The sequence below is a fragment of the Rhodamnia argentea genome, chromosome 7, assembly GCF_020921035.1.
Source record: "Rhodamnia argentea isolate NSW1041297 chromosome 7, ASM2092103v1, whole genome shotgun sequence".
Taxonomy (NCBI): domain Eukaryota; kingdom Viridiplantae; phylum Streptophyta; class Magnoliopsida; order Myrtales; family Myrtaceae; genus Rhodamnia; species Rhodamnia argentea.
In genome coordinates, this window is record NC_063156.1 from 6,146,492 (window position 1) to 6,164,645 (window position 18,154).

At 39.5% G+C, this 18,154-nt stretch overlaps 2 protein-coding genes across 3 annotated transcripts; one reads left to right on the plus strand and one right to left on the minus strand.

Annotated features, from left to right (window-relative positions):
• Nucleotides 1–425: 425 nt before the first annotated feature.
• Nucleotides 426–1,468, minus strand: LOC115754487 (early nodulin-like protein 1). Its single transcript, XM_030693503.2, has 2 exons — nt 1,100–1,468; nt 426–1,002 (listed from the first exon to the last, which is right to left on the minus strand). Exons 1-2 carry the CDS (start codon nt 1,272–1,274, stop codon nt 545–547), a joined length of 633 nt encoding a protein of 210 aa, XP_030549363.1. The 5' UTR covers nt 1,275–1,468; the 3' UTR covers nt 426–544.
• A 6,769-nt stretch (nt 1,469–8,237) lies between these two features.
• LOC115754481 (transmembrane E3 ubiquitin-protein ligase FLY1-like) lies at nt 8,238–17,832 on the plus strand. Of its 2 annotated transcripts, none has more exons than XM_030693495.2 (15): nt 8,238–8,929; nt 10,685–10,757; nt 10,982–11,109; nt 11,309–11,424; nt 11,886–11,946; nt 14,029–14,095; nt 14,183–14,260; nt 14,720–14,877; nt 14,959–15,018; nt 15,105–15,198; nt 15,487–15,654; nt 16,126–16,454; nt 17,116–17,232; nt 17,315–17,464; nt 17,637–17,832. In XM_030693495.2, exons 1-14 carry the CDS (start codon nt 8,792–8,794, stop codon nt 17,414–17,416), a joined length of 1,689 nt encoding a protein of 562 aa, XP_030549355.1. In that variant the 5' UTR covers nt 8,238–8,791; the 3' UTR covers nt 17,417–17,464; nt 17,637–17,832. The 2 variants fall into 2 exon arrangements, with proteins under 2 accessions (XP_030549355.1, XP_030549354.1); XM_030693494.2 differs by having other exon boundaries at nt 17,315–17,457.
• Nucleotides 17,833–18,154: the final 322 nt, after the last annotated feature.

Sequence of the window (18,154 nt, forward strand, 5' to 3'; positions counted from 1 at the left end):
TCCTTGTGCTAAGGTTTTGCTTGCGCCATTAGAGCGAGGATGTCGAGGATGTCCTTAGTGTATGTCTCGCTCCGCTTTTACCAATTCCCACGACGAAACTTCACGTGAAACCAAACCCTGGATCAGCCTTTTAATTAGCAGCGTAATCCAGCGATCGATCTAGTTATTCTCGGCAACATAATTTAGATGAAGAGGCCGGAAATTTTTATGTTCGTCATTCTTCGACGTGAGGGGGAAAAAAAATTCAACGTAAGAGAAAAATTTACTGAAATTCCTGAAGTTGGGCCGGTTAATTTCGAGTATGCTAATAATGACCATCTGTATTGCAATCTAGCCCCTTTAAACACTAGTATTTACTATTTAGACGCGCTCATGCAAATGAATTTCCCAGCTAACGTTCATCTTATGATCAAACCGAGGTCATTTATTAGTCAAGAATGTGATATAACAACGTTCATAAAAACGAAAATCCTCAGACTTTGGACCCCTAATTTCTAGCTAAACAGCCCAAAGAATAAATTAAACCAAGCCAAATCCAATTTAATTAGCCACCAATGAGCAAACTAACTCCAAGAGCGATCACAAGACCCACGCCACCCGCCCAAGGAAACCCCACTTTCGAAGACGAGGAACGTGACGGGGCTGGCGCAGGAGCCTCCGCATCCGACGGGCTTGGACCAGCCGGCTGCGGCGGCACTCCCGCCGGTGTATCCGATCCAGGTGGCGGCGAAGCTGGAGGTTGGGCCACGGGTGGCACCGGCGATGGAGTTGAGGGGCTGCCATGAGCCTTTGGCCGGATGGCCAGAACCACGACGATGAGCTTCTGGCCTGCATTGCACCTGTCCGCAATGCCGCTGATGAAGAAGAAGGGGCCAGAGCGGTCAAACTTGAACCTGGAGCCGCCGTCGGTGAGGGAGACAAGAGGTTTGTTGGTGTCGCACGAATTGTAGTCGTCCTTCGTCACCACCAGGACCGAGTCCTTCCCTTTCTCGTACTTGAAAACTACCGAAAAAAACACAAGACGGACAAAACATCATCAAGTCAAGAAAACATACGACATTGCATATTAGCCCTTCATAGAGAGAGAGAGAGATATTACAGAGGGTGTCGTTGACTTGGAACCGATTTCTCCCCGCCCATTGATTGTAGCCCTCGGAAGGATTTTGGACCCAGCCATCTTTGCCGCCCACATAGAAGTCGTAGGCTTCGGAACAAGCTGCGAACTGCAATGCCACGGCCACGAACAACCACGCGACGAATCTCGTGGACTCCATTAGAGACTGGTAATCAAAGCTATAGCTCAGAGAGAGAGAGAGAGAGAGAGAGAGAGAGAGAGAGAGAACAAGTTGGTGAACGGTGAAGATTGGGCTTATGGAAGGAGATGTATATATAGAGAGAGCCGAGGGAGGATTCACTTCAGAATTTTCATGAGGTTACCGTTGAGAGAGCAGGATGCATGCAGGGAAAAATTGCGCAGAAAATGCATTGAGACCTTTGCCCTGTACTGACTAGTCTACTGTGACGTTATTAATTTACCAAATTTTGCATGCGTTATCGCCCCCTAATTATTTCGACACGTGTCGGGTCAAGACGGATTCAACGGCCATACCACTAAAGTTCATTTTTCAAAAACAAAAGAAAAAACTGACGAAATCGTATTACTAGGGTTTTTATTAGCCTTGCTTCTCTCTCTCTCTCTCTCTCTCTCTTCCCCGTTGATTTGCTCCCCCGCATCCGGCTCAGTAAATTTTGCATTTTCACCAGCCGTTTCGAGCCCCTTCAACGGGACAATCGGATTCGAGGGTTAAATGTGTAATTTTCATTCATGGGGAAGAAATAGCAATTAACAACGTGTCCTTAACCTTATCGAAGTGGTGCTAATTCCTTAAACGCAACTAAAGTTGGCGGTCACGTCTTCTTGATGAAGGAGGTAAGCTAAATGTATCATGGGGATTGCGTGAGAAGGTTTGCTTCGTCTCTTTCTCTTTTGGTTTTGTTGTGTCTGGTTGAACTTGAAGGCTTGGAAGGAAAGCTTCCCAACACACCACTACCACCTTTCTAGTCATGCCCTAGGATGCTGTTAAAGAGCGTGTAGGAGAAAAAACGTTGTTTAATCCTAGTTTATGTGGTCATTGACATGATGATCATGGTACATGGTGATAGATCTCTTTCTCCGTATGAAATTCGAAGAAGTACATTAGCATTGTCATTACTTCCAAACAACGTTCGTTTTAATGCCAAAACTTTTCGTTTGAGCACTTTAGGCATCACTTCCTAAAAAAATGATTACTTAAATATCAACTCTGATTTGGGACATCGGACGCGACAATATTCTAACATTTCTTTTGATCGACGTGCCCAATCAGCATTGAAAGCCCCTAAACGACGATGTTTAACACATGATTGCCCCAGATTCAACCTCTTCTTCGAATCATAACCTAACCACAGATGATTTGGGGGAAAATTCAGCCACTTCCTCGAACCTCACAACTGGTAGATTTTAGACAAAATTCGTAACTGAAACTTGCAAAAACAGATGTCTGCCGCTTCATTTGTTTGATTTTGAGGATGGTAACAGTGAGCCGTGATGAAGGTTCGGATGCTGGAAAAAAGAAATATAGCAAGAATATGTTCAGACTAAAAGAACGAGGGACAACTAATTGGTGGTGGTTACGATGACGTCAAGGGACATGACGGCGAGGTAGACAACGAGAAAGGAGATGGAGGAGAAGAGAAGGACAATGTCGCCTTTGCGAATGCCCATGGCAGAGAAGTGGGAGGCGAGGGAGTCGACGGAGCGCCAGAGCTCGTGGAATGGAACGTAGAGGCTGGAGGTGGTGGCAACGAAGGCGGTGGAGCCGCTGTGGGAACAAGAGGAGATGAAGGTGGTGATGTCTAGGGAGGGGCTGGGGTGAGGGGAATGAGTTGCGCTTGTTGTCAAAGGTGGAGTTGGGATTACAGAGAAGGAAGAAGAACGAGAGAGAGATAGAGTTAGAGTTTTAAGGCCATGTCATCGTCCATGTTGGACTTCCTGTTTTATAAGAAAGCCACATAGACATTAAAATCATGAAGATAAAAATAAAAAAAGTCACATGAGTTGAATGGCCATAATTTGTTGTTGGAGGCACTTAAGTAATCATTTATTTTCAATTTAGCACTTGAGTAATCCGATGAAAAAATTTGATACCACAATGAGTAGTATACGAAAGTTTTGGCACTTCTAATATCCATTTCCCTTTGAAATGACATCTTTTTTGAAGAATATAATAGTGCGTTTAGCAACAATTCTGATCCAAAACATCAATTCTAATTAAAATTGATTTTTTATTATTATGTTCCCTGAAGGAGTTTTAGATAATCAAAACATATTTGGCAACTACGCGAAATTTCTATTCTCGGAACATAAATGCATTTGGTAACCGCACTAAATTTATGTTAGTGAAAACAATTTTCCTTTCCAATTTTTTTATCATTTAAGTCAAATAATTATGTCTTGTCACTATAAAGTAAACATATATAGCATCGCTAATAGAATGAATACAGATATATTCACTAAAGTGAAATAATTACGTCTTTTCATTTAAGTCAAATAATCACGTCTTATTTTTTACTCTAGTGGCGATCGGCGGCGAACGGTCGGAACAAAGTGAGAGCTTCCCTTAGCATTCTCACTTTGTTGATCTTGTTTCTCAAAAGTGATTATGGAATAAAGAACTAATTTTTTTTATTTACGCTTCAAATCTATTCCCAATAACAGAATTAGAGAATTTAAGAATCAGAATTATTTTCATTACCAAATGCGTTTCTCATCTTTTTCTATTCTGGAAAATAGAATCGGATGATCGGAATCGTTAACAACAACTAACCCAATGAGAGCCAGTTCAGTTAAAAAATCGTTGCCAAAGCTCTAAGTTTACCTTCTACCATGTACTTCTCTTTTCTTAAGTAGTCCGTAACATTTAATGTTGAAGTATGGGAAAATTTTTCTAAAAGTCCTAAACCTATTATGCAATGGCCAATTCAATTATAAACATTTCAATTGTGTCCATTTAGTCATAGACCATATGAAGACTTGTCAATTTAGTCATAAATTTTTCAATTGTATCAATTTAGTCATAAACCTTCTAAAATTTTGTCAATTTAGTCATAAACCTTTTTAAGTTTTGCCAATTTAGTTATAAACCTATGTTGGCAAAAAGGACGACATTGACAAATTATTAAAAGGTTTAAGAATAACTTAGCCAATCGTTACAAGCTTTGGGACAAAATTGGCACAATTGAAAAGTTTGGAACTAAATTGGCAAGTTATCAAAGGTTTAGAACTACATTGGCACAATCGAAAGATCTAGGATTGAATTGGCCGCCGTAAAATAGATTTAGGACTTTTTGGACAATTCTCCTGTGAAGTATACAATGTAGCTATTCGTATATATCGACTAACAAGATGCCTATGCATTGCGACTAAGATACTAATTTACATTTATCGACTAAGATTAGTGTACCCAACGTTGTGTCCGGAGCGCTTGACAAAATTCAACGCAATCGTCTATACTTTTCTATCAAGTAGGCCAAATGCATACCCATTTAAATGATAATTTCATAACAAAGTAACACCTATGATAATACTCAATGGTCCGAAGTCCCAATTAGAACTACCTAATGTAGCTAAGTTGATTAGATGCCAATCTAATATTTGCTCATCTCATCTTTCTTGTAGAAGTAACATCTTGGTACATATCTATCTTTTATAGAACTTTTTTGAAATCGTCCTAATAATATTAGTTTATTTTTAAAGTATGTGCCATCATTTTTTTTGCGGTTATGGATAGCTCTTGTAATCATACTTCATTAACTTATTGAATCAATATAACATCGAAATTCTTTCGAAAATTTATTCAAAAAATTATTGTTATCCTGAATTCAATGCTTAATCTTTCCAACTATATAAAAAGTGCTAGGGATTATCTTCGTAAAACCACGATTATATCGAGAAACTATTGCTTTAAGGAAAAGAACGAATAATCTCGATGATTCGGTTTTTTTTTTTTTAATAAGGGCATGTTGAAGGTAAAAAAGTGCTCATATGCTCAAAAACTGAATTTGGTTACACTTCAATGTAAATTTACACTTCCGACAGTAAAATTGGTAATTTGATGCGTGCCAAAATCCATGGACAGAGATGAGGAGTCAGATCAAGCTGATCTCATCATCTCAGGACTTCATTCCAGAGTCGAATGGTATTATTTTCATTACGAACAATTATTTGCATAGGAGGTTTGAGCTGTCATATAAGAAAATTCGACACACGCACAAAGAATTTAAGTCATTTCCTCATTCTATGGACATGTCTTTCCACGTTATTCATGTGAATATATTAAACATCGCACATTTGACAAAGTTATATATTTATTTATTTGTACTAACTGCTTTCGGATTAGATGCTGTTTACATTTGCCAATTAAGCGAATAATGTAAGGGACTTGATAGGATATTAATATAACAAAGCATCCCTTCACCTAAAAGCAAGTAGGGCTTTGTGGGATCACCGCCAAGTGTTTTGAAAGGCCTGAAAATGCTTGAACTCGGGACATTCCGCTCCGATACCGAATGAGATTTTGTGGGGCTACTACTAATTGTTTTAAAATTTTAAAGTTGTTAGATGAAGACTTGATTTATTATATGAATATTTTATCAGGATTAACCCTTCAAGTTTAACAGGGATGCACGTACGGAAAAGCCTAAGAACAAAGCTATGTTAAATTTGGTTTACACGGGTAGTCTCGTACTTGAATTTTTCGGAACTTTCGATAAAAATTTGGTCAATACATCTTGGAGTTTTGGTATTTTAGTCAAGTATTTTTATTTTGGAGGATATTGCGGACCAACCGAGAATTGGAGGACCAATAATTTCCTTTTTGTCATTATCAATTTAGTCATTCGGATCAATTTTAGTTAAAAATTATTGATGTGGATTCCTGTCGGTGCCAATCATCGCATGACCAGCGAGGATTGCGAGGCCGATGCTAACATGTACAATTTATGTACTTTTTTTTTTTCCTATTGTGACCTGCGAGGGTTGATGGGGCCCCGCTGGACATCGTGGAAAAGAAACTAAGAAAACAGAAATTTATTAAAACATTAAAAAGTTATTAAAAAATATAAATACTATCCACTTCAACCCCTACGATACCATATAGGACAGTTAACGTTTGGGTTAGTAATTTATGGCTAAAATTGGCCTAAGTACTATATTACAAATTGCAAAAAGGCTTAAGTCTAAGTTGGCCAAATTCAAATGTTTAGAACTAAATTACTATATGTACCATGGAGTTACGATTCTCTTTTTTTTTGTAAATTTTCCGTTATTGTTAGTAAAAAATCTAACTAACCATACTTTTCGTTTTCACTGCATAAAATTCCGCAATCTACAAGACAGTTATTAATCAATCAGTAAAACTTTCCCTAACTAGACGTAAGTGTGACAATTTTGCATTCGTAACTTTCCTTTATCATCAAGTACGATAGAAAATCGATTACGCAGATCAGATACGACAGGCGATTTCTTTTCCCTTTTATCCAACCATCAACACTAAAAGCTAGATCGATCCTGTAAAATCCTCGCTCGGGCTTGCGGTTAAGGGTTGCGCAACTCCGACGAGGGCCACCCTAGGGTCGTGTGAGGCCCAATGGCCGTCTCCCGGGGTTGTGCGACTCCCGGCGGTGGTCAACCGGGTGGTGTGACCTTGGCGATGAGGCTTGAGGTTGCGCGACCTTAAGAGGGCGTCGCCGAGGGTCGCCCCACCCTTGTCGGCCTCGGCCTACATCCTCCGACCACAAATTTGGCTAGCTGGCAGCCGTAACCTAAGGTTTGGATTTTTTTATTTGAAAAATAATAAAACAAAAAATGAGGGGCAAAATTGAAATTTGAAAAAATAAGTGAGGGTAAGTTTGGAAGAAAAAATCATAGCTCAGTATTTGGCCAAATGCTAAAAGTCCAATGCTACAACATTGAGATATCAACATTCCCAAGGCCAGTTTTCATCCGAAGGCCCTTGAAAATGGTTGTCAAATGCCTTGCATTTTCCCCAATGGGCTTTGGGAAAGTTGAACCAAACTCATCATATGTTGACAAATTATAAAAAGGTTTAAATATAAATTAGCCACGTTGAGAAGTTTAGAACTGAATTAGTATATGTACAGTAGAGTTACGACTTATTTTGGTAAATTTTTCGTTGTTGTTAGTAAAAAATCTAACTGACCTTACTTTTTATTTTAACTACATAAAATTTCATGGTCTACACGATAGTAATTTTCCTCACTCGGTGAAACTTTGCCTAACTAGGCGTAAGTATGACATTTTTGCATCCGTAACTTTCCTTTATCATCAATTACGACAGAAAATCGATTTTGCAAATCAGATATGACATCATACCATTAGACCTAAGCAGGTCCTTAAAAGGCTCAAGGAGAAATAGGAGAAGGAACTCCCCGATATGGTGGAGGGATCTCCCTGTAAGTTTTCTCCGTAATTTCTCTCTCCAAGGAAAAAAAGCAACGTAGGGAACTCGGAGGACTCATCTCAGATAAGCGATCGGCCGCTAGCCTCTGTATATCAAGCTAGACACCTTGCCCGTGATGAGAATGAGTTCGGAGGGAAACCTTCCTAGGTTGAACTCCCGATCATTTTTTTTTTCCCTTTTTATCCAACCATCCACACTAACAGGTAGATTGATCCTGTAAAAACATCCAGGGGACAGTAGAAAATCCCACGTTCTCCATTTTCTCTTTAATTCTTTTCATTTGGTCGTCCTATGTAGTTGCTACTATCATGGGAAGAATTGTCACAGAGGTTTATGCCCCCCCCCTATTTTTTTATTTTTTTATTTTTTGTGTCGAATAGGTTTATGCCCACCTGAGAAGTCCGTTTCTCAAAGGGGTTCGATAGCGATCGAATCTTATCTTATTTGACCAAAAAAAAAATCTATCTGAATTTCCGAATCAACTTTTCACGTTGTTACGAGAATTACGATAAATTGCGCGAGATTTATCGCAGTGGTTCGAAATCTAGGATTAATCATAGATTCTGATCATGTTCCATACACGTGTCGTGACTACACGTGTCGAAATCCAGTGGACAGTGTCCCCCACGAAGCGCTTCATCGCGTGACATTGTCCCGCCTCGTTAATCTCTCTCTCTCTCTCTCTCTCTCTCTCTCTGTCTTTCTCTGACCTCTCTTTTACCTTCTCCTTTGGATTTCTCCGGCCTCCATGGTCAGTCAGTGTGAGCTGCGACTGAATCCGACCCAGTAATCATACTTTTCCTGGTCGTATAATTTCGATGTTTCCCACTTGGATGCCTGCGGTTTCTGGTCCAAATCCCTTCTGGTGAAGGTCGCTGTCGCGGTGACTTCTCCTTCGGCTCCGTCGCCTCCTCCTCGTTGCTGCTGTGGTTTGTTGCATCTGATTAATATTAAATTTGGGAGCTTTTTTTCTTGGGGGATTAAGCCGTTGAGCTCTCGCCATCCGCATCCGAAACGGGTGTGACGCGTTGTCCAGAGGGAGTTGTTGTGGCTGTTGGGTTTCATGGTTTGACTCCACTCGAAGCAACGCCCCCCCTCGCTCCCTCCTAAACTCCCCCTCAGTCCATGGCCTTCGCATCATTTTCTGGCAACCCGCTCGGTGATCGCAGCAGTCAACGAGGCCGCGATTGGGAGCTCAAGTTCAATTGCAGTTGACCCGCGCTTGAAAATTCTTCTTCTTGTTCTTCTTCTTTTCTTCTTTTTTTTCTGACATGGTCGCCGCGAGGAGGAAGCTGCGGTTGTTGCGCTCCGAGGCGATAAAGCTCGGACTATGGCTGGGAATTTTGTTCTATCGCCCGGTGGCGGCTCTGCGGCCGTTGAGGGAGATGAGCCGGTCTTGGGTCGACGAGGTTAGTTGACTGTTTTTTTTTTTTTTTTATGTTCGGTGAATTATTGAATCGGTCAGTTTAGTTGAGACTGAAGCTGGATTTTTTTCACGTTTGGATATTAAATTGAGAATTGTTGGGATGATTGCATGATGGTGGGTTTGTGCTTGTGGCATTTGAGCGAGTTTTCGCTTTGATGGTCTTGCATTTTGTTTGCAAGTGTGATTGTTGACCGACTTTATAGGGGGGGCACTTAAGATTCGTTAATGAGATTTTGTGGGTGAGCTCATAGCGAATCAGACATTCCTTGGTCCATCTAGTCATACCCTCCCTGTGCAGATGAATTACCATGTATTTGTATAGAGCAGGCGGTCCAGTCAGTTAAAGTTTCACGTACTACTGAAAGTTATCCTGGTCTTACAATTGAGGAGAGAGTGATGCCAGGGATTGGGGCTATTATGTGACAACAAGCTTACTATACTCATCTAGGTTCATACTTTTGCTGTCCTATCAAAGTTCCATAATGAGGGAACGGATAGTAAGTAGTAAGTACAGTTCATGTACATGGGTCACTCCACAACCAATGTACTAGAGTGACGTGTTAGATTGGATGGTCAGGCGCCCTTTGGTGCGAAAATAGTTACCACTACCAAAAATAAAGTCTCTCCCTCTAAACAAGTCAAGAGACTGAGCAACCAACGTGAAAAGTGAGTTTTCAACTTTGGAAGCTATTTATTCTATCGAACCGGGCAGTCCCCACCAGGGAGCTTGACAGAACAACTGCAGTGTCGGAGTAGCTTTGATTCTTGTTTAATGCACCCTTTCGTTCTCCCTCTACATCATCAACAGTCATCCCTCATTAAAATGTGTTCAGAGTACACTTTCACACAGAATTCACTGCCTTGGGAACTAGTCAATTCCGGAGGATTTCTTCCTGAAAATTCCATTTCATGACATTTTTCACCTTAAGATGTATTGCCCTCCATAAAGCTATAGCTACTTCTGGATCTTTTAAGAGTGCAGCTCATAGCCATTGACCTTCCCTTACATTGGAATCTCTACCCTAGATTGTTAGAAGTAGCGTAAATATCTCATCCTTGAGCAGCTAAACAGAATTGAGGAAGTTGTCTCACAAAAAGGAGAATAGACATGATGGATTGATGCCAAAACCCCCATCACTCTTGCCTGATCCACTCTTGTACACCAGTGAGCTTGAAAATCTCTTCCAAGTAGTTTAAAGCAGAGACCATGCTATGATCTTCTATCCAGAGCTGATCTTTGCTTGTCATGAATTCCAGTGGCTTCTTGGAGAGCCTGAATAAAGTGTGTAGAACATCCTATGGACAAAAGGCTTGGTTGTCGTAGCTCTTGTTGTTAAGTTGCCTTTGCATCAACATAATTGATAATAGAGCCTCTTCCCTTGACGCATTTTTTTTGCTTGATGCTGTTCATATGCTTTGTAATAATTCGCAATCTGGATCTCAACCAATCTGTTCATATGCTTTGTAATAATTCGCAATCTGGATCTCAACCAATCCCTAAGACTGAATAAGTTAATGACTATGCTGCAGTTGCCTGGTTTGAATCACCGTCCTTCTCAACATCCTATCCATGAGAAAGCGGGAGGGAGGAGCGAAGCCTATTCTTAATTACCTAGAATCACATTGGCTTAATAACCTTTTCAAAACTAGTTTATGACATGACATGTTTCCTGTGTTTCATGTGCATAATTAGGAAGTAAGGGAAGGTGACTATACTGACTTGTTTAGTTTCCTGCAGGGGTTGTTTATTAGGAAAGATGAAAATGAATCGGGTCAACTTGGTGAATGGAATATAAGTGGAACTTACAAAGGTTTGTAATTATTTTCTGGCTAGATCAACCTCGATATGGATTTTTTTACCTTACTCGGAGTTTTAGGAGTGCTTGTAATTCTGAATTTCCAAATACAGAAGTTTGGTGCTCTGACCTGTTGTCTCTGCTTTTAATTGATCTGTATGGAGCCTTTGGTTTTCATTCCTAGTTTTTTCTCTTCATCTAATTTGGCCATAAATGTGTCTGGGAACATGATATTGCAGGTACTTGGAGATTTCTAGATTCAACAAATAGCTCTTCGAGGTTTCCAGATTTCAAAAGATCTAGTGGCAACTCTATGGTTGAATTAGTTAGTACCCACACAAAAATAGCTGGTGTACATTATATTCAGGTAATGGGGAGTAGACATTAACGTGAGTATATATTACACATTCCATGACTTTCTGGCTACATTGTGACATCAGGAAGTATGCATTTGGTGGATACTTTTGCAGATACTGTGTAGTAGTAACAGATTGTTTTTGTTAGCTTATAATACTAGATTGTTTTTGTTAGCTTATAATACTTTTAACTGCTTTTGGTGGTGTTAGGGAGTCATTGTCTTTCAGGATGTTTTTGACAAGGAGCGGACTGTTGGCGGTGCTCGAATCAGGATAGAAGGTGTATATATATGGCCATTTAGACAGCTTCGAATGGTAGCTAATAGGTATTATTTGCGCATAATTGTCCAAAAGTCAGTGTTGCATCTTAAGATTCTCTCACAGTTTTTTGTAAGCTGTAGACTTTGTTGGTGGAATATATGTTCATCCGTCTGATTTTACTGTTGCACTTGAAGAACATCTTTAAATCAGATTATTCCATCCTGAATTCATTCTGTAGCAGATGATTTATGTCTGACCACATGGTTGGATTAGACCTCAGTGAGATCTTTTTCATTTGTTTGAAACTAAATTCAGGTCATTCATCCTATTCTTGTCTCAAAATTTTGTAAAACTGAAATTTGCTTTTATTTTTTCCTACCTGCCTGTTGGTTAAATGTTGGTTAATCATTTGTATGCACTTGTTATTCATCTGCAGAGTAGGCTCATCAGTTTCTTCTTTTTCTTCTCATGCATCCAACCTCATCACTTTATGTTCTGATTTCTTCTATGTATTACCATCTTGCAGTGGAAAAGAGGGTGAGTTTAGCCAAGATGATGATTACATATTATCAAATCCTTATCATTTGGTAAATTTTTCCCTTCATGTTTGCATCTAATTTTTATAATTCTCAAAATGAGCTGTTTCTCTATTAGACTTTATGATTTGACAGTTTTTCGTGTCAGTTACTTGTTGCATGTTTGGGTTCCAGCTTTGTATTTCTGGGGAACAGCTTTGTATTGTTGGGGATACCGAACCTTATCTCTTCTTGGGCATCAGATAAATAAATACAATATTTAGGTTGGTTCTTTTTATGGGGCCTTAGATCTGGCTTGGGTAGTTGATTTTCATGTAGAGATCAGTTACATCATCTGCACAGGGAGTTGTATATCTTGTCAATCCATCATATCCTTCTGTAGTCTGATAATCTATTTGAAAACTATATTTTGGCAATATTGTACAGTCGTGTAGTGCATAAGCTCGTGACTGCACAATACCCACACCTTAATAAGTGGAATATGAATTTTACCCAGGAAACCAGATTCTTGGATTGGACCATGGAATATTAAGATCATAATGGCTGGAAACAGAATTGTCTATTGCTGAAAACTAAATAACTGACTAATCATTGAACAGCCATATTAGATCGAAGGTAGTCTAATTGTCGCAACTTTGTTCTACATAGTGCCATTTTTTCATCAGTCCAACAAAATTATTGCATTTAAAATGGCACAAAGGGAGTGCCTCCGCATTTATCCTATTATTTATATGAGTTTGAGTCTATTAAATCAGCAAGTTGTTTACATCAGGGATTGTTTCTTGCTTAAATTAAAAGCTCAAAGTAAACAACCCAGAATTCCAATAGTAGCCTAGGTGTCTTTCCTTTCTGTCGACAGTTCTACTTCTTCCTTCCAAATAGCCCAAAAGTTGCCAGAGATATTGTATTCAGGCGCATCTTGTTTTTGCTTGGTCAAATTGCAGTCCATGCTTGTCTGCAAACTGATTTTCTAGCTGCTATTTTGAACTAGTATATATCACATTGTTTTGTCTGTGCTTCCTGTACATGATATTCTCCTCCCCCCCAATGACTAATAACTTAGACCTTCGGTGTTGAAAATAATGGCATGAAGCCATAATGAGTTTCCAGTTGTCCATACCCCATCTAACAGTTTGTTACTCGTGCTGTCTTATTGCCCATGTCAATCCCTTGTGCTGTGCTTCATTTGGTTTGCATGTGAGAGGTGTTGAGATATCTCACATCATTTTGTTAAGGGGTTTTTCTAGACGTTATATACATGTTATTCTTGTCTACCTAATAGATTAAGCTTCGGGTCTTATACGTTCAATGCTTATAGAAGCCCTGGCCCAGGTCTAAAAATGTACTGACCAGGAGCAATGGAACAACAGATGAACTATTGTCTCCTTAGCCCCTGACGCAGGCAAAATCTCATTATCAAGATTTTACCCCTTCTAGCTGTCCAAGGTTAAGATGCTAATGCTGCTTCCTGCAGAAAAACAGAACTTTTGGTGGCATCCCGAACCTTCAAATAGCTTTCAGAGGATGTTGGACTTTCCTCTATCTTCCAAAGTAAAAGTCAAACAGGTTGTACAAAGATTTGAGAGAGATGATCCGTGCTTTGCAGGCCACGAACAAATGATCTCATCCCAATTAGAAAGTTACCTTCTCCAAGATCGAAACAACCAAGATGCACATTAAATTTCCGAGTTCCTAAAGTTCCTCACAATATACACTGACCATTTGATTGCTGCTTTGTCTGAAGGAAATGCTTGAGTTGAGGTTTGACTCTGTGTTTCTTGTCAACAGAACTGAGTTGGATGAGTGTCATTCCTAATACTATTTATAGTATGTCTGCGCTGGTGATAACTGATAAGTTATGTGAGTCAATGGGATGAGTGTCCTTGCTAGAGTAGATTCTAAATATGGGGAACTGTTAGTATTCCGCTGGTGATAACTGATAAATTAGTTTAGTCGAAAGCTCTTTCAAATTCTCATTTCCAATATAAGCCAGCAATTCTTTTTGGTTGTTCTGATTTCCTCTCTTTCTCTAATTTTAATATTTTGATGATGCTTATCAAATTATATTTTTTTCCTCATTTTGTTATCTTATTGAAGAGGTTGTGACAGCAGCAACTTTGTATTCTGATGCAGCTTGGAGTCTTCTCATCCCAGGTTTTTCAAGAATCTCCACGAAAAAAGATATGGAGAAGGAAGAATTGTAATAAGCAACTAACCTTTTACCTTTTTCATGGTATCTCTTGTTATTTGATTTTCCAATTTCTTGAGGGAATACTATCATGTGCAGCACCAATCTATGATGTGGAGAAACATTGTAACATCGAGTTTGCAGCTCAAATCTCACATATTTCTTCCAAAAAAGATGGTATGGGAGCTCTCTCAGCATAATATTCTTATAGTAAAAAATGGTTGTTAAAGTACGTTTCTTGCAGACTTTTTGTGAAATATGCGTGCAACTTCAACACCATCTCTCTTGCGAATTTTTGTGGTGGTTCTATTCATTCCATACATAAATAATCTTCAATTCTATTTTGACAGCCGATGAACTTGCTAGCAAAGTGACTATGAGAGATCCGTTTTGATACACTAACAGTCCCATTATTTATAATTTTACCTTGTCTCTTTACTCCATGCCATATCTCCATGAATGCTCACCAAGGGTCAAGGAGCTTGGAAGATTTTATAATTTCTTGTCTGCCCCTGCTTTCTTGCCGGTGAAATCTTTTATAGAAGAGACATAGATGTGTTCTGAGGCTTCTATGTATCGCGAAGTATTACGATTTTCGTCGTCCTTGTGCTCATTGATTTCTCACACCTTCTGTAGATGGTGAACATGATCATTATCAAATGGAAGGTCTAATGGAGAGTCCTTCAGTGGATGATGATGGGGACTGTTTTGCACCCTTACTACTGAATGCTACTTCTGTAAACATTGAGGTTTATTATAACAAAGCAGTGAATTACACCTTGATGGTCACATTTGTATCCTTTTCATATGATCAGTGGCCCTTATCATGATTTGTTAGAAGCTTTCGGGTGCTTCCCTTAACATACTTGCCTCAGGTGTCTTTCCTCCAAGTTCTCCTCCTAATTCGACAAATGGAACATAGCAATACTCAATCAGTAAGGAGTCTCATTTTTAAGAGAAAATTGTCATCATCTTTCACTTTATTTTGTACTAAGTGCCCTGATTTATCTATATGTACTAGGGAGCTGCCAAGGTCTCGATATTAATGATTGGGCAACAAGCTATTATGGATGCTTATCTCTGCCTCTTACATCTTACGGCAGGGATACTTGTAGGTAAGTTAAGACATCAATTCATGTAGCTTCTCGGTTTTTTTTTTTCTTAGGCAATGACGTTACACTAATAGTTGCTTGTCATCCACGATTCATGAGAGCAAGCACACGTTTAACTCCAGCTCTTCTTCTGAATGCTCTATGCAAATGTAGTTTGAAGTATGAGTTCTCCTTTTGAGCTGTTACCTTCCTCCGGACAGTTTTTTGTTCTGTTTTAGTATATCAGGGACACATAGGATGATGACTAGCTCTTGCTTGATCATGGCCTAAAATGTTCTTTTGGAAATGCAGAGTCCTTGTTCAATGCTTTTGCAACCGCGGCATTTTTCAAATTCGTAGTTTTCTCAATTTTTGAGATGAGGTATCTTCTTGCCATATGGAAAGCAAGTCGACCTATGAACAACGGAGAGGGTTGGGAAACTATGAGGCGCGAGCTCTCGGTGTTGTATAGTCGTTTCTGTAAGTACCGCTATCAATGCAAACTTCTGATATGGATTTTTTGTACTACTCAAGGGTTTGAAAGTTTGAATGTAATACAAGGATTTTTTCAGGTCAGGTGTAGTATTATTGGTCACTATAAAGAATACTATGGATGAGCAACTGTGTATTATAAAAGGAATGCTTGTTAACTGATATGATAGTAGCCACACCCAAAGAACCTTTAATGCATCTGTTCCACATTGTGGCGTGCTATTTGATGACTGAGAATTGTTCACTTTCTGATGCACCAGTTTTTATTATTCCATCTTCCATATGCTGTTCCGAGTCGATAGGCCAAAACTCATTATGAAGGAAGAGGGACTGTTATTTTGTACGCGAGTATAGAATTCACTTCCCTGAAAATTTTGCAACTGACTTTTGTGTGTCACGATCTTTTTTAGATTTGGTTACTGGTGTCCTTTATACTGATGATTATGGAATTTTTTCCAGATGGGATCCTTTTGGGAGGCATTCTGCTCATGTACGAGTTTCATAATTATATTCGTCCCATACTTCTCCTTATTTACTCGTTCTGGGTACCACAAATAATTACAAATGTTCTCCGAGATTCAAGAAAACCGTTGCATCCTCATTATATCCTAGGCATGACTGTCACTCGTCTGGCAATCCCATTGTACATTTTTGGCTGCCCATACAACTTTATGCGGATTGAGCCTGACAAAAGCTGGTGCATATGCTTGGGTGTATTTCTTGGACTCCAAGCATCTATTCTTCTTCTCCAGCATTATTTGGGGTCACGATGGTTCATTCCTCGTCAGGTGGGATGTCTTTACGAAATTCATCTGCAGCCTTATTAGATTATGTTCTCTCAGTCTCTTGTTTGATGTTTCTGATAACTGCTGAGAGTCTCAAGGGATCTGCATTTCGTCTTGCATTTGTATGTTACATTGGGGAAATATTATAGGGTTACCGAGGGGAAAAGATGAATTTCTCATGTGGCATGCATTTCCCTGATGAACAAATTTCCCACTGAAGTTAGGCTGTACTTTTTTAACTGAAGAACTGGTTACTACTTTGCCTCGCCTTAAAATTCTTGCACTCGAAAATTACCTGTTCGAATTAGGAATTTGGGGCTCGAGTATTTGAAGCATTTGTTCAGCATTTGGGTCTGATTGCTTATCTAATGGTGGGTTCATGGGAACAAGGTGCTTTCTGGCTTTAGCTTGCACTGTCTCTGAACTTTTTGAAAGTTTTCAGCGACACACGTAAAGGAGAGAAAATGATTTCGTGAAGGATATTTTGTTTTCTGAGTATTTCATGAACCTCAATTATGAAATGCCTGCCTGTGTGCAAGTGCGAATGCACGGAGGTTGTCATTGACTCATTGTCAACTCCTCATTCTATCAGCTTTTTATCTGAAGCTATTCCCCATCTACTAAACATCTGTGATGGAGATCTCATCCTGGTGCAAATTTGCAGATTTTGCCAGAGAAATATAGCTACTACAGGCGGTTTGATAAGGATTCAAGCCACACTACAGACTGTGTCATTTGCATGACTTCTATCGATCTTAGTCAGCGGTCAAATGATTGCATGGTTTACTTCTGCAACTTTTAGTTCTTTTATCTTCTTTTGTGTGTTATCTACTTGCTGACGACAGTTTGAATTACTCTTGCAGGTGACTCCATGTGACCATTTCTTTCATTCAGGCTGCTTGCAAAGATGGATGGATATAAAGATGGAATGCCCAACCTGCCGACGCCCACTACCACCAGCCTGAGGACTGTTCAGCTTGTACATTATGTAATATCAAACACAATTGTAAGTCGCAGTAATATGGCGCCATCTAAATATATCGGTTGATTTAAGTTTTTAAATTAGCAGTACGAATTTTCAAAAATTAGATATAAGTTCTCAGTTTGGAAGTCACAAACTCTCTCTCTCTCTCTCTCTCTCTCTCTCTCTCTCTCTGTTAATATATCTGTATTCTGTGATTTCAGGTGTCGGATGCAACTCATTTTTTCTGTAGCCCATATTGAGACGGTGGTAATAATGTAAACGTCTCCAAACTGCAGTAGATGCTAAATCAGAGACAACTATAGAGTCAATAGCTGACACGATTCTTTCTTCTTTTTGCCTTATAATGTATATTCACTAAGTACAGAAATCACAAGAAGTGGAAAGTTCTCAATATCATTTCATGTGCTCTTTTATTCTGCCTCGGATTTGTTTGTCCAAGGAATTGAGAATAGAAGGTAACACAAAAGCCGCTCCTTGCCGGTAGCCTATGCATTTGTTCTATGCGCGACTTGTGCCTTTCATGGCGGCCACGTCGAGCTTAGTTCACACTTGCCAGCCACTGTATCCGCAGCCTTAACAGCTCTCTCAACACTCAGTGCTAAGGGAGGACAAATTTGATGAGAAGAAGGTAACGTTAGCTATAGCTATCTCTTGGGTAAAAGCAAGTGGTGTTCTGTAAGTTCAGGGTTTTCAGGAGTTGTTTCTTCTATTGGCCAGT